The sequence below is a fragment of the Aquarana catesbeiana genome, linkage group LG12 (assembly GCF_042186555.1).
Source record: "Aquarana catesbeiana isolate 2022-GZ linkage group LG12, ASM4218655v1, whole genome shotgun sequence".
NCBI lineage: Eukaryota > Metazoa > Chordata > Amphibia > Anura > Ranidae > Aquarana > Aquarana catesbeiana.
This window is the reverse complement of record NC_133335.1, coordinates 186,627,946-186,640,943: the sequence shown is the minus strand read 5'-3', so window position 1 is coordinate 186,640,943 and position 12,998 is coordinate 186,627,946. Positions and strand designations below refer to the sequence as shown.

Sequence of the window (12,998 nt, the reverse complement as noted above, 5' to 3'; positions counted from 1 at the left end):
TGCCAAGTGGCTGCCCTACCATAGTAACCACGGGTGGGTGCCCTTTCAGCAAGGGCCTCATTCAGAGTATGCGTCTCATTTTTCTCAATGAATGCAAAACGCTCTGTGATTCGAGGAGAAAGAGAGGTGGGGCAGTAATGTAATGATGGCCATGTTATTATTTCTCTTAGCACAAGTTTCCTTTAGGAAATGGTATCCAGCCAAGTAATATAAAATCCTCCAATTTGTAATTAAATATAAAATGTGATCAAGCTGTATGTATATATAATTTCCCTACAGAAGCTATAGGTACTGTACATTTGTATATGTATGAGTAGCTCTGACTGGAATGTCCCCAGACAACCTGCTGTTGTGACTATGAGACTTCAGTAATTATGGTACTTATCCAGCATTAGGCAACCCCAATATGTGTGTACAGCAGTAAAAAAAAAGGAGGAAAAAACCTCACCCAGATGTTTTGCATACTGAAGACAATATAAGAACACACAACAACAATGTTGGATACAAGTATACCAAAGACTGACTGATACACGGAGATACAACGAGCACGATGTCAAGTAAGTGTGTATATATATGGGTGTGTGTATCTGGTGGCAGCCTACTGAATGTTGTAGGAATGAATAAGTGACTGGCAGAGCAATATAAATAATTATACTATTTAAAAAAAAAAAAAAAAAAATCTAATAAATTATATAGCTAAATATTATGAAGCTGTAAATACTGAAAATGCTAACAATATTACAATCCTCTGTTAAAGTGGAGGGCCACCCTGAAAAAAAAAAATTTCACCAAAAATCCTAAAAAAATGTAAAAAAAAAATTTGAAAAAAAAAAATTTAAACTTACCTGAACCCTTGTTGCTAGGCAGTCTTCCTAATCTGCCTCTTCCTATTCCGCGGCGTGTCCTGTTCCTCGGTGAGCGGCCCCGTGGTCTTCTGGGAACTGTGTTCCCAGAAAACCACGGGGCCATTCAGAGCGCCGCGCAGCTTGCGCATGCGCAGTAGGAAACTGGCAGTGAAGCCGCAAGGCTCCACTGCCTGTTTCCCTTAGTTAGGATGGCGGTGCCGGGACCCGAGAGCCGAGGGACGGGTCGGCCTCGGGCAGCCGACATCGCGGGCACCCAGGACAGGTCAGTGTTTGTAGCTGCTGACTTAAAAAAAAAGTTTCGCTGGCCGGAATCCTGCTTTAAATTTTGCAAAACATCATCGATTGAACTATCAAAAAGACATTTATGCTGAGTCTTAGCCCAGGGGTATGTATTGATGGCAAGATGTAATTGTTACCATAAAAGTTTGCTGGATGAGAATAAGTTAATGGCACCCTGTCTATAGGGTACAGGGGAGTATCAACATATCAAAGTTCATGTTCTAGATATCCTTAATGTATTTATGAATCTCTGATCACTTGATAAGCAGATCTGATACATGGTCTAAGCTAAGGCATGGTATGTGGATCCTTGGGTACCCCAAATCCCTACAGACATCACTTATACAAAAAAAGACTATTAAATGATTTTGATTTTTTTCAGACAATAGCCTGTTGCAGTGTAAAAAAGTAATGCTGATGATGTCATGTGTCCTTTGTACCTAGACTAGTGCAGTGTTAAGGTGGATCTTCTCCCTCAATTTGATGTAGCCTCCTCTCCATCCCTCTTTCCCTCCATTGTGCAAATAGGGCTTCTTTACTTTCTTTTATTAAAAAAAACCTCTAGCCTGCCCCTATGCATATCACTTGCCTAGGCAAATTTTGCCCGCAGTGCCTCCTGGGATAAGTACATCACATATCCCAGGAGGCATAGTCCTTCACTGAGAAAGGAGGAGGAAGGCGTACCTAGGGGATTGTCTTCGGAAGAGCCGCCAGCTGAACCTGGAAGAGTCTGCAGTTTCCCGATTATGTAACGCAAGAAGATGGCGGAGCGAGACCGAGTGGGGGGCAGAAGAAAATAGGATATTAGCAGGACAATGCTAAATCCGCTGGGTGGGTGAGTATCCTAACTGTGTAGGACCAGCAACCAGGGGTTAAAAAATATGTGGAGGTGGGTAAAGTTCCGCTTTAAAGTGATATTAAATCTAAACCCAAAAATGAAATATATTGCAGCTTGCCAATCATGAGATGTGGTGGTTTGCTTTTTTTTTAGGAATTTTTGTTTCTGTTTTCACCTGGTGATCTGGCCAGTAATACACCTCCTGTAATTAGAGCACCCCCCACTCTGGATGAAGGAGCACAGGAGGTACATTTGGACAGCAGCATTGTCAGTCTGGGGGGAGGGGAGTGTTAGATGGACTAGAAGATTCAAATGCAACAAATTGAAGCCAAACACCAGCTAACACTTTATAAGCAGTTACAGCAAATAGTTTATTTTTCTGTTTGGGATAAATAGAAGCTGACCATTGTAAGCACCCCTGCCACTGGCAAATGGTTTGTCTCATCCTTGTAACTGATACATCTGCAAGAGAGCTTGTTCTTTTGAAAAACAACAGACTAATGCCGCGTACACACGGACTTTTCTGCTACAAAAGTCCGACAGCCCGTCCGACAGACTTTCGACGGACTTTTGGCGGACTTGCGGCAGACTTTCTAACGAACGGATTTGCCTACATATGATCACACAAAAGTCCGACGGATTCGTACGTGATAACGTACACGGGACTAAAATAAGGAAGTTCATAGTCAGTAGCCAATAGCTGTCCTAGCGTGGATTTTTCTCCGTCGGACTAGCACACAGACGAGCGGATTTCTGGGTCCGGCGGAGTTACGACGTAAAGATTTGAAGCAAGTTTCAAATCTAAAGTCCGTCAGATTTGCGGCTGGAAAAGTCCGCTGAAAGTCCGGGGAAGCCCACACACGATCGGATTGTCAGCCGGCTTTAGTCCGTCGATGTCCGTCAGACTTTTGTAGACGAAAAGTCCGACCGTGTGTACGCGACATTACTGGCTGGGTCACCAGATGAAAACAGAGGAAAGAAAGCCTAAAAAAGAAAACAAATACAGTCATCACATCTATTCCGCTTAAAGATTACAGGCTTATCTGTTTATGTGCTCTTATTTATGGATGAAAGAAAAATTGTTGTGCGGTCATCACACAGATAAGGTCTTTTGAGCATTGGATACTCATATAGTATATTGTTAAAAATTCAGAGTGGAGAGTACCTTGGATCACCTACACATTCCACTCATCTTAGCACAGAGGAAACCTGTACTGAGGGAAGATGTACAGTAGGTGCCACTGCTGACCTTTCTTCCTGAGTAGGGATGAGCTGAACACCCCCCCCGGTTCGGTTCGCACCAGAACCTGCGAACAGACAAAAAATGTGTGCGAACACCATTAAAGTCTATGGGACACGAACATGAAAAATCAAAAGTGTTAGTTTGAAAGGCTTATATGCAAAGTTATTTCCATAAAAAGTGTATGGGGACCAGGGTACTACCCCAGGGGACATGTATCAATGCAAAAAAAAGGAATTTACTGGCCCCTTTTCTTTCTTTTAAACCTATTCCAAATTAACATTTTAGTTGTTTTTTTTTTCTGTATAAATCCTCAGAGGAACATTTAACCTTCAATAAGTGGTCATTCAGACAATAGGCGAGATTAAATTTCCAAATAAAAAGACTTGCAGCAAAAAAGCACTTTTTATTACAGGGGATGATGGTTAGAGCTTCTGTCATATGTTGCCATGCTGTATACTTTCCAAAAAGGGATATTCTCCTCACCTCCTTTGTGGTCAGTTGCAGGACGTGATAAAAAAATCTCCTACGTGGGGACAAAGGTTTTACCATTTATCCATTCTGTACAATTTTAAGCTCTGCCTAATATGGCACTTTCATACAAAGTTAATTTACATATACAAAAATTCTCACGAGTCTGCTGTAAATATAATGTACTGCTCTGATTGCACTGTGAAAACTAGGCCATAGAATTTATAAAGGCCACCACACCTTGCTTGCTTGAAGGTGCCAAATACAGTAAACTTTTGCCCAACCTACTCTAATGAATCTGACTATGCAAATTAGGAGTTGTTCAGTTTTCTATAATAATAATGCAATGACAGCGAAACCTATGCATTTCAAAACAGTGCATGCATTTTCATAAATGTGTTTTTATTTGGTTGTAACATAAAATAATCTTTGTTTCAGATCTATTGGTGACCAATACTGACTTCAGCAAAGTCAGAAATGCCACAGCTCACAAAACCCTGGACTACGACACCAGAGATATGGTGCTCAGAAGGGGACAACCATTTACAATGGCTCTTACATTCAACAGACAAATAACTTCTAGAGATAAGCTGAAAATAATTGTGGAAACAGGTAATATGATTTTCTAAAGTGACCATTCTGTTAATTCCCAAGAAGCAGATGCAGAATACACATAGGCAATGATTTGAGCAGAATAAACTGGGGGTATAATATCATCATTATTATTAGTAGTAGTATTATACAGGATTTATATAGCGCCAACAGTTTACGCAGCGCTTTACAATATAAAAGGGAGACAATACAGTTATAATACAATAAAATAGAAGAGGATCAAGAGGGCCCTGCTCAGAAGAGCTTACAATCTAATAATTATGAAAGAGGTTGTGGAGGTAGGTGAGTGGTGCCGTGTATTAACAGAAAATCGTGGTGTTGCTAGGAGAAAAATAAACATTTTATTAATGTATGATATAGAATACAGCCTATGCATTTCAGGAGACTTGGGGCCTTTGGTAGGGTATATGGAGCCTGCAAAGACTACTGCGGATGCAACAGACAAGCATTGTTTGACGATTTTAACCGTTTATGGCTGGCTTCATAGTTTCATGTAACTATTCCTACCACATCAAATGTCAAAAAACTTACATGCAGACAGGTGCAGGTCAAAGCAAATAGGCTGCCAATAGCAAGCATAGTGATGCTTCCCTATCCACCCCTGTGTTTGGTCAAGAGATTTGTAATGTCACATGACGGAATGCAGTGGGAGCATTCAAACATGTGAATGGGACCGTCATCAGCAGATCTCTATTTTGTAGGGGAGGTAATCAGCGTTGCCAACCCCCCCAAGTGAAATTTACTGGCAAGATGCCTAAAAATTACAAACGACACCAATTTTTTACTGGCACTTCAAAAAAGTACCTAAAATGGCTGTTTTCAGTGCTAAACTGTGCAACTTTTAGTATTTAAACTATAAACATGTAGCTAGAGCTATTAGCAATGTGTTTAAGTTAAACAAAAGTCAAAAAAATAATTTCTCTATTTACATAAAGGTAACAGTGCAAGGGAGAACTATGCGGACCCTGATGTAAAGGACGATGTCACAGATCATGATCTAAGGGGGAACTCTGATGTAAGGGGAGCTCTGCGCTCCCATTTACATCAGAGTTCCCACTTATATCAGGGTCTGCAGCATTGTCCTTTACATCAGGGTCCTCAGAGTTCTCCCTTGCACTAAAGAGGAAATCCTGCAGACTCTGATGTAAAGGGGAACATTGGGAACTCTAATGAGAGGGGGGGGGGACTCTGGTGACCAGAGATTACCTTCCGCAGAGTGAATACATTAAGGTAAGGGGGGGGGGGGGGCTGTTACTGATATAAGGGTTAACCTTTATTTCAGTGCCCCCCCCCCCTCCTTACATCAGTGACCCCTCTTTAGACTGACCTCCTCTCAGGTGCACCGTGCAGGGCAACAGGGCTCAGTCAGGCAACTCCAGCTTGGCGGCTCTGGTTTTATCTGATAGTCTCCGCTACACAGTCCACACATGTCTGACTTCTCTTGTGATCCCCAATCTGGCGGCGCTCCCACTCTTGACTCCTCTCCAGACTCCCCCTCAGAGACTGCAGACATGATAAAAGATGAAATGGTCAGAGATTGTAGACATGATACAGGAGATGGTCAGAGACTGCAGACAGGATACAGGAGATGGTCATGCAGACAGGATACAGGATGGTCATATATACTGTACTGCATTTTGTATTTTTTTTATTTAGGGTTGGTTTACACTAGCTCTTGCCATTCCACAGTGGATCGCTTTTCAGAGGATGTTTGAAAGGCAGTAGAGAGGTGACATGTTTATTGCTCACTGCCTGTTTGAACCCTGTAAATCCTGCGCCACCATGCCGCGTGGCCCCATTCACTGAACTGGGTGACGTTTGGCAGCGGTACTGCCAGCTGAATGTGATGTGGGGTATAATGTTTGCTGCGGCATGTATACAACCCTGTCTAGCCTCTGTTGCAGTTTTACCGCCGCCCCTGTGAACAAGACAATTCCTTACAGAGTTCAGTGCGTTTGTTAAGAAAAAAAAGGCAGCATGCTGAACTTTTCTTTTTTTTTTACTGCAAGGGTGTGAACAAGGCTTATTGAAATGCATTGTTTTTTCTCACACATGGGATCATATTGCAGACTCCTGAGGGTTTATGGACATGAATGGTTTGCGGTGCAAATATGCTGCAGCATAAAATCACAGTTTACAGGAGTACAGCCGCATACGCATACAGCTATTCATTTCTATAGCCGGCTGTCTGTGCATGCTGTCTGTGACTTCCCAGGCTCAGGAAATTCCAGGACTTTTACACCATGTACCCCTTTCACATAGAAAATTTAAGGCACAAATCTGCTGTAGCAAAAAAAAAAAAAAATCACTAAATTTCCAACTTTCCAGGAATATTTAATATGCCAGTGCAAAAAAGCATCTGCTGTTCCCCGAGTACAGCTGCTTACTGCTAGGTAGGTACACTCACCAGGCAGACACACCGGGCAGCAGGGCAGGCAGGCTGAGTCATCACCAGTCAGGGCAGGGTCCGTCACTCGCTCCGGTGGGTGAGGTCACGGTGTGTGTGGTACAGTATGTCCACTCAACAGTCCGTCGCTGCGTCTCCCTAGTCCCGATTGGTCAGGCTCAGGTCACTGCTCCTTCCACTCCACATGATGCTCCTCCGTATACCCACTCAGCTCCTGCCTGTTTATAGGCTGGCGGGAAAATAGGCTGACATCATTGGCTGCGCTGCGTCAGGTGGGCTGAGCAGAGGCTGCAGGAGTCAGACTCGGCGGCTCAGAATCGGATCTTCTCGGGGATTTCCGGAACTGCGCATGCGCAGTTCTGACCTGATCCGATCGCCGCCATTTTTACTGGCACTTTTCCCTTACTACGGGCAATTACGGGCACGAGAAAAGTGCCTTGTTTTTACGGGCTGCCCGTAAATCTACGGGCGGTTGGCAACACTGGAGGTAATCAGCATATACAGTATACACTTGGTTATCTGTGAAAGTCCCTTTTTCACTCTATGCAAAACTACAAGTACCATAAATGGCTTTAGATGCACTTTAATTACTATACTGTGTTATTTGACTCTGGTATTCATTTTCAGGTGTTTACCAACTGTCACATAGACTTCTGGGGCACTTGCCACTTCTGACTTTGAGGAGTCAGGTTTAAGCAAAGTCAGTAGACTTAACAAAGGACAAAGGACAAATTGCTTCAAAAGTATGACTGCAGAGCATGACTATTCAGTTTTTATTAAGCCCTGTTTTTAACAATTCTCTGTAAAAGTATATCCATGGTTAAAAATTACAATAACTTACTACTAACACTATCCTTATGTAACTTGAAGGACTGGTGTCTGAAAATTACATTTTCTAACGGATTCAAAACTATTTTTTTCAGAATTGTCTAATTTCCTGTCTTGTCTAGCCTAAGATTTGTCAAATTTCATAATCCATGAACATTAAAGAAGACAATTAGGTCAGATGCATCTTTTTGGAGCTATTTACCAACAACCATCAATCAAACTGAAATTTGAATGTGACCTGGGGGGTGGGAGTATCTCCAGTTTTTCAGAAAAAGACATTGACACATCAGGCATACCTGATGAGTTTGTTTTGTGAGAAATGAACAGCTAGTAATGGTCATGTAGTTATATGCATGTCACTAGATGTGGACCTCCCACTGAAGCAATTTTGCTTGATATATTTTGCACAAAAGAAAGTTATTTAACATTTGATAGTAAAGATAAAGATAGAGCATAGTCATCAGCTAAATATGCCAAATGCCAAAGAAGAAGTAATATTCAGTGGAAACTATGGGGGTTATTTACGAAAGGCAAATCCACTTTGCACTGAAAGTGCACTTGGAAATGCAGTCGCTCTAAATCTAAGGGGTAGATCTGAAATGAGGGGAAGCTCTGCTGATTTTATCATGCAATCATGTGCAAGCTAAAATGCTGTTTTTTTTATTTTTTTTTTTTTATTTACATTGCATGTCCCCCTCAGATCTACAACGACTTTACTTCCAAGTACACTTTCAGTGCACAGTGGATTTTCCTTTAGTAAATAACCCCCATGTGTTAAAGTTCTTAATACAAGCAACACCGAGTTGATCAGATCATTGAACAGAATAATACAGAAGTGCATGCTTGTGCAGTGGCAAAGAGTAGGGTAGTGCACTTTGGTGTAGTGGTGAAGAGTGAGGTTATGTGCAATAGTGCAGTGGTGCCAAGTGTAGAAGTGTTCAGTGTTAGTGGTGAGCAATCAAGTAGTGAACGTTGGCATAGTAGAGGCAAGAGCAGAAGTGCACATTGGTGAAATGATGGCAAGTGGGATACAGAGCATTGGTGCATTGACATGTGTTTGCAGTAGTGGAGAGTGGTGTAGTGTGTTTTTTTGTGCAGTGACAGCAAGTGGAATAGTGTGCATAGGTAAAGTGGCAGCAAGTGGAGCGGTGCACATGAATGCTGTGGCAGTAAATGAAGATGCATTGATGCAATGGCAACAACTGGAGCAGTACACATCAATGCAGTGGCAGAGAGAATAGAACTGCAGATTACTGCAGTGGCAGTGGGTAAGGGCCTGCACGTTCATGCAGTGGCAGTAAATCCTAAAGTGCACATCAGTGCATTGGCCTGAATGGGGTCAAGTACGTTGATGAAGTTGCATCAAGTGCAGAAATATGCATCAATGCAGTGGCAGCCGGTACGGTAGCTCAATTTGGTGCAGTGGCAATGAATGTGAAAGAGTACATTGGTGCTCCAGCTGCTTCATGGTTCCCATATTGATGCCCACACACACTACATTAGCACCTACCTTCCTCTCACTTCCAGTCTGTGGCTGCCAAGCTGCTTTCTTGTTGGCATAGTGATGCTCGCAGCACAAAACAGCAGTATTTCCTACTGTGTGTGTAGGTGACAATATGGCAAGCAGGAATCTGTTGGGAACTAGTGGAATGTACACAGTAGAGGTCATGAGAGCCACAGTAATGCCCCGTACACACGGTCGGATTTTCCGACGGAAAATGTGTGATAGGATCTCGTTGTCGGAAATTCCGGCCGTGTGTGGGCTCCATCACACATTTTCCATCGGATTTTCCGACACACAAAGTTTGAGAGCAGGCTATAAAATTTTCCAACAACAAAATCTGTTGTCAGAATTTCCGATCGTGTGTACACAAATCCGACGCACAAAGTGCCACGCATGCTCAGAATAAATAAAGAGACAAAAGCTATTGGCTACTGCCTCGTTTATAGTCCCGACATACGTGTTTTACGTCACCGCGTTCAGAATGATCGGATTTTACGACAACTTTGTGTGACCGTGTGTATGCAAGACAAGTTTGAGCCAACATCCGTCGGAAAAAATCCATGGATTTTGTTGTCGGAATGTCCGATCAATGTCCGACCGTGTGTACTGGGCATAAGAGGAGTGTAAGTACCAGGAGAGGATAGCGTGTATAGGCATTGTTATGTCAACCAGGAAGCAGCTGGTGACCTTTCGCACTTGTGGCTCTCAACTGCTCTTGAGCCATGTACATTAACAGTTTGAAGTTCAGCTTTAGAAAATGTATGTATTCGATCACCAATGCCATGCCAGTATTCATTGTATGAAATTTTGTGTAGAACGGCAGCTTAATGCGTTTTTTAGTCCCACAGCCAGTATTAAAGCTAAGAAACAAAAACCCCTAGTGGTGGACTTTTTAGGCACAGAAAAAGAGTACAATAGTATTTTAATACAAATATAGTTTATTAAATGAGAAAAGAAAAAGAAGTCTCCGCACAAAGGAAATAACTGCTGCTTAGGTAGGAAATAATTAATGGAACTGCTGCCTCTACCGATTACTACCACTAGGTGGGGTAAATGAATTAAAAAAGAAAACCAAGTAGATATGGAGCTGTTCGGTTGTTAAAATTGGTTTGGAATTGAAATGTATACGCTGCTCTTTTTAATAGAAGAGGGTATAATATGTAATATTAGGTGTCTCCGGTGAGTGATAATTAGATGAATCTAACTCAAATGTATGTGCACAGTTGGTTAAAAAGTTTAATAAAAAACTGTGTGTGTTCACTGATAAGTGTCTACAGTGTGAATAAACCCTTGAATTTGAATGTGGGTAAGCTGGTGGTCCGTGAACCTAACCCAATATTAAATGCAACGTGTCATAACCAACAAAATTTTAATGCTATAATGTGCAAACAATAAATAGTGCCTCTAACGTGCTAAGAATACCAAATTAATAACCATAGTATAAAACAAAAATATAATGTTCATATAAAAGTCCTGGTGTATACAAACAATTACTGTATAACAAAATAAAGTTCTAAAGTGCTCTTGTGCCAGTGGAGGACTCCTTTAGATACTCTGGTGTGCTTTTCGGTGAAACAACACTCTGTGCGTGCCTTATTCATGCTCTTATTATGATTGCACTCACCAGATCCTTCACCCCCTCCTGGGGTTATACACTTCCACAGTATATGCCACTGTGTAGCAATGTGGGGAAAAACACCGTCCTTAATGTTGACTATGAGGAGATTCCATTATCAAAGAGAGAGAGGGAGCCCCAATAGCGTAATACTGTATAAAAAGGTTTATTGTGCAAACACATAGAAAGGTACTCAAATGAAATAGGGATAATAAAAGCATATGTTGCTGACACAAGCTTCTGAGACAGGAAATGATGCAAGGACGTATGCTGACTCCTCCCTACGTGTTTCGTCGCTCTGACGTGATTTGGAGCGTGCATAGTGCTTGCTACAGTTCCTATTTATAGTGCTTGGCGTTTTGCATAACATATTAGTAATTATGGCTGCCATTTTGCGTGTGACTTTGCAGACGGAGGTTCCGTCAGCCATTTTGGATATGATTTGCAGACCGAAGCCCAACCTGTACATGCCCACACTCTTATATTTATATATATATATATATATATATATATATATATATATGATCTTAATAAATGTATAGTATAAAAACATATTAATCATGTAACATCCGGGATGCATATATGGCATTTAGCATCAATATACATACAATAGTGTAAAATACTCTTGCATCCAACGCGTTTCGGAGTGTGCGTATCTCCTTCCTCAGGGGTGAGTATGAGCAAGAGAAAATTCTATTGTATTTGTAATGAGTTGTTGAATTAGCATTCCGTATTATTTTAATTGAAAACAACAGAGAGGTAAGTCTGCCAGATAGATTCTCGACTCCAAAAAGCTCTTAGTGTAATTATTTTGAAGGACTTTTTATATCCATGCCCGATCAAAACCGAAGATATTCAAAGAACATGTAAAAATGATGTGAGGTTTCGCTGCATTGTGCTGTTGGATGCCGGTCTGAGCTGTCAGAATTTCAGTAACTCTTTTGTGTAAAGCTACGATCAGCCACCTATATATTATTATTATACAGGATTTATATAGCGCCGACAGTTTATGCAGTGCTTTACAACATTAGGGCAGAAGTACAATACAATTCAACACAGGAGGAATCAGAGGGCCCTGCTCGTTAGAGCTTACAATCTAGGAGGGAGTGTCAAGTTATACAAAAGGGTAATAACTGTGGGGGATGAGCTAATGGAGAAAATAGTGCAGTTGCTAGATGGAGTCAGGATAAGCTTCTCTGAAGAGGAAAGTTTTCAGGAATCGCCTAAAGGTGGATAAATTTGGAGACAGTCTGACAGATTGGGGTAGCGAATACCAGAGGATGGGCGAGGCTCGGGAGAAGTCCTGGAGGCGGATATGGGAGGAGGTGATGAGGGAGCTAGAGAGCAGAAGGTCTTGGGAGGAACGGAGGTGGCGATTAGGTTGGTATTTTGAGACTAGGCTAGTGATGTAGCTGGGGGCAGAGTTGTGGATGGCTTTGTAACTTATTGTTAGTATTTTGAATTTAATTCATTGGGTGAGTTGTAGCCAGTGGAGGGATTGGCAGAGAGGGGTAGCAGACACTGAGCGGTTTGTAAGGTGGATGAGTCTGGCAGCAGCATTCATGATGGACTGAAGGGGGGATAGTCTATTTAAAGGTAAGCCAATGAGGAGGGAGTTGCAGTAGTCGAGGCGAGAGATAACCAGGGAGTGAATCAGGAGCTTTGTGGTTTCATTGGTTAGAAAGGGACGTAGTTTAGAGATGTTGCGGAGGTTGAGGCAGCAAGCTTTGGAAAGTGATTGGATGTGGGGCCGAAAGGAGAGTTCAGACTCCAGGATTACACCTAGCACCCTGACATGTGGGGACGGGTGGATGGTTTTGCCATTGCTCTTGACAGAGAAGTCAGGGGAAGAGGCACATGGGGGAGGAAATATTATAAGCTTGGTTTTGGACAAGTTGAGTTTGAGAAGTGGTGTGACATCCATACAGATATGTCAGTTAGTAAGTTAGTGATGCGTGAGGAGACTGATGGAGTGAGTTGAGGGGTGGAGAGATAGATTTGTGTGTCATCGGCATAGAAATGATATTGAAAGCCATGAGAGGCTATCAGCTGACCCAGGGAAGAGGTGTAGATTGAAAATAAAAGAGGTCAGAGAACAGAACCTTGGGGGACCCCAACAGAGAAGGGAAGAGGAGTGGAGGAAGTAGAATTGTAAGTGACACTGAATGTGCGTTGGGATAGGTAGGATGAGAGCCACTGAAGAGCACAGTCACGGAGACCGAGGGAGTAACGTTTTTTGAGGAGGAGGGGATGGTCAACCGTGTCAAAGGCAGCTGAAAGATCCAGAAGTAGGAGTACAGAATAGTGTCCGTTGGTTTTTGCAGTTAGTAGGTCATTT

General features: G+C 42.2%; 1 protein-coding gene across 2 annotated transcripts in view; it reads left to right on the top strand.

Annotated features, from left to right (window-relative positions):
• The first annotated feature begins 406 nt into the window (after positions 1-406).
• The window catches only part of LOC141113282 (protein-glutamine gamma-glutamyltransferase E-like), a 93,028-nt gene continuing 80,436 nt past the window's right edge, over positions 407-12,998 (top strand). Inside the window, exons 1-2 of one of the 2 annotated variants that reach the window (XM_073606313.1) lie at positions 407-557; positions 4,133-4,306. In XM_073606313.1, the coding sequence (XP_073462414.1) occupies positions 551-557; positions 4,133-4,306 (181 nt within the window). In that variant the 5' untranslated portion in view covers positions 407-550. The remainder of the gene's footprint in view (positions 558-4,132; positions 4,307-12,998) is intronic. The other variant, XM_073606314.1, reaches the window with a different exon arrangement.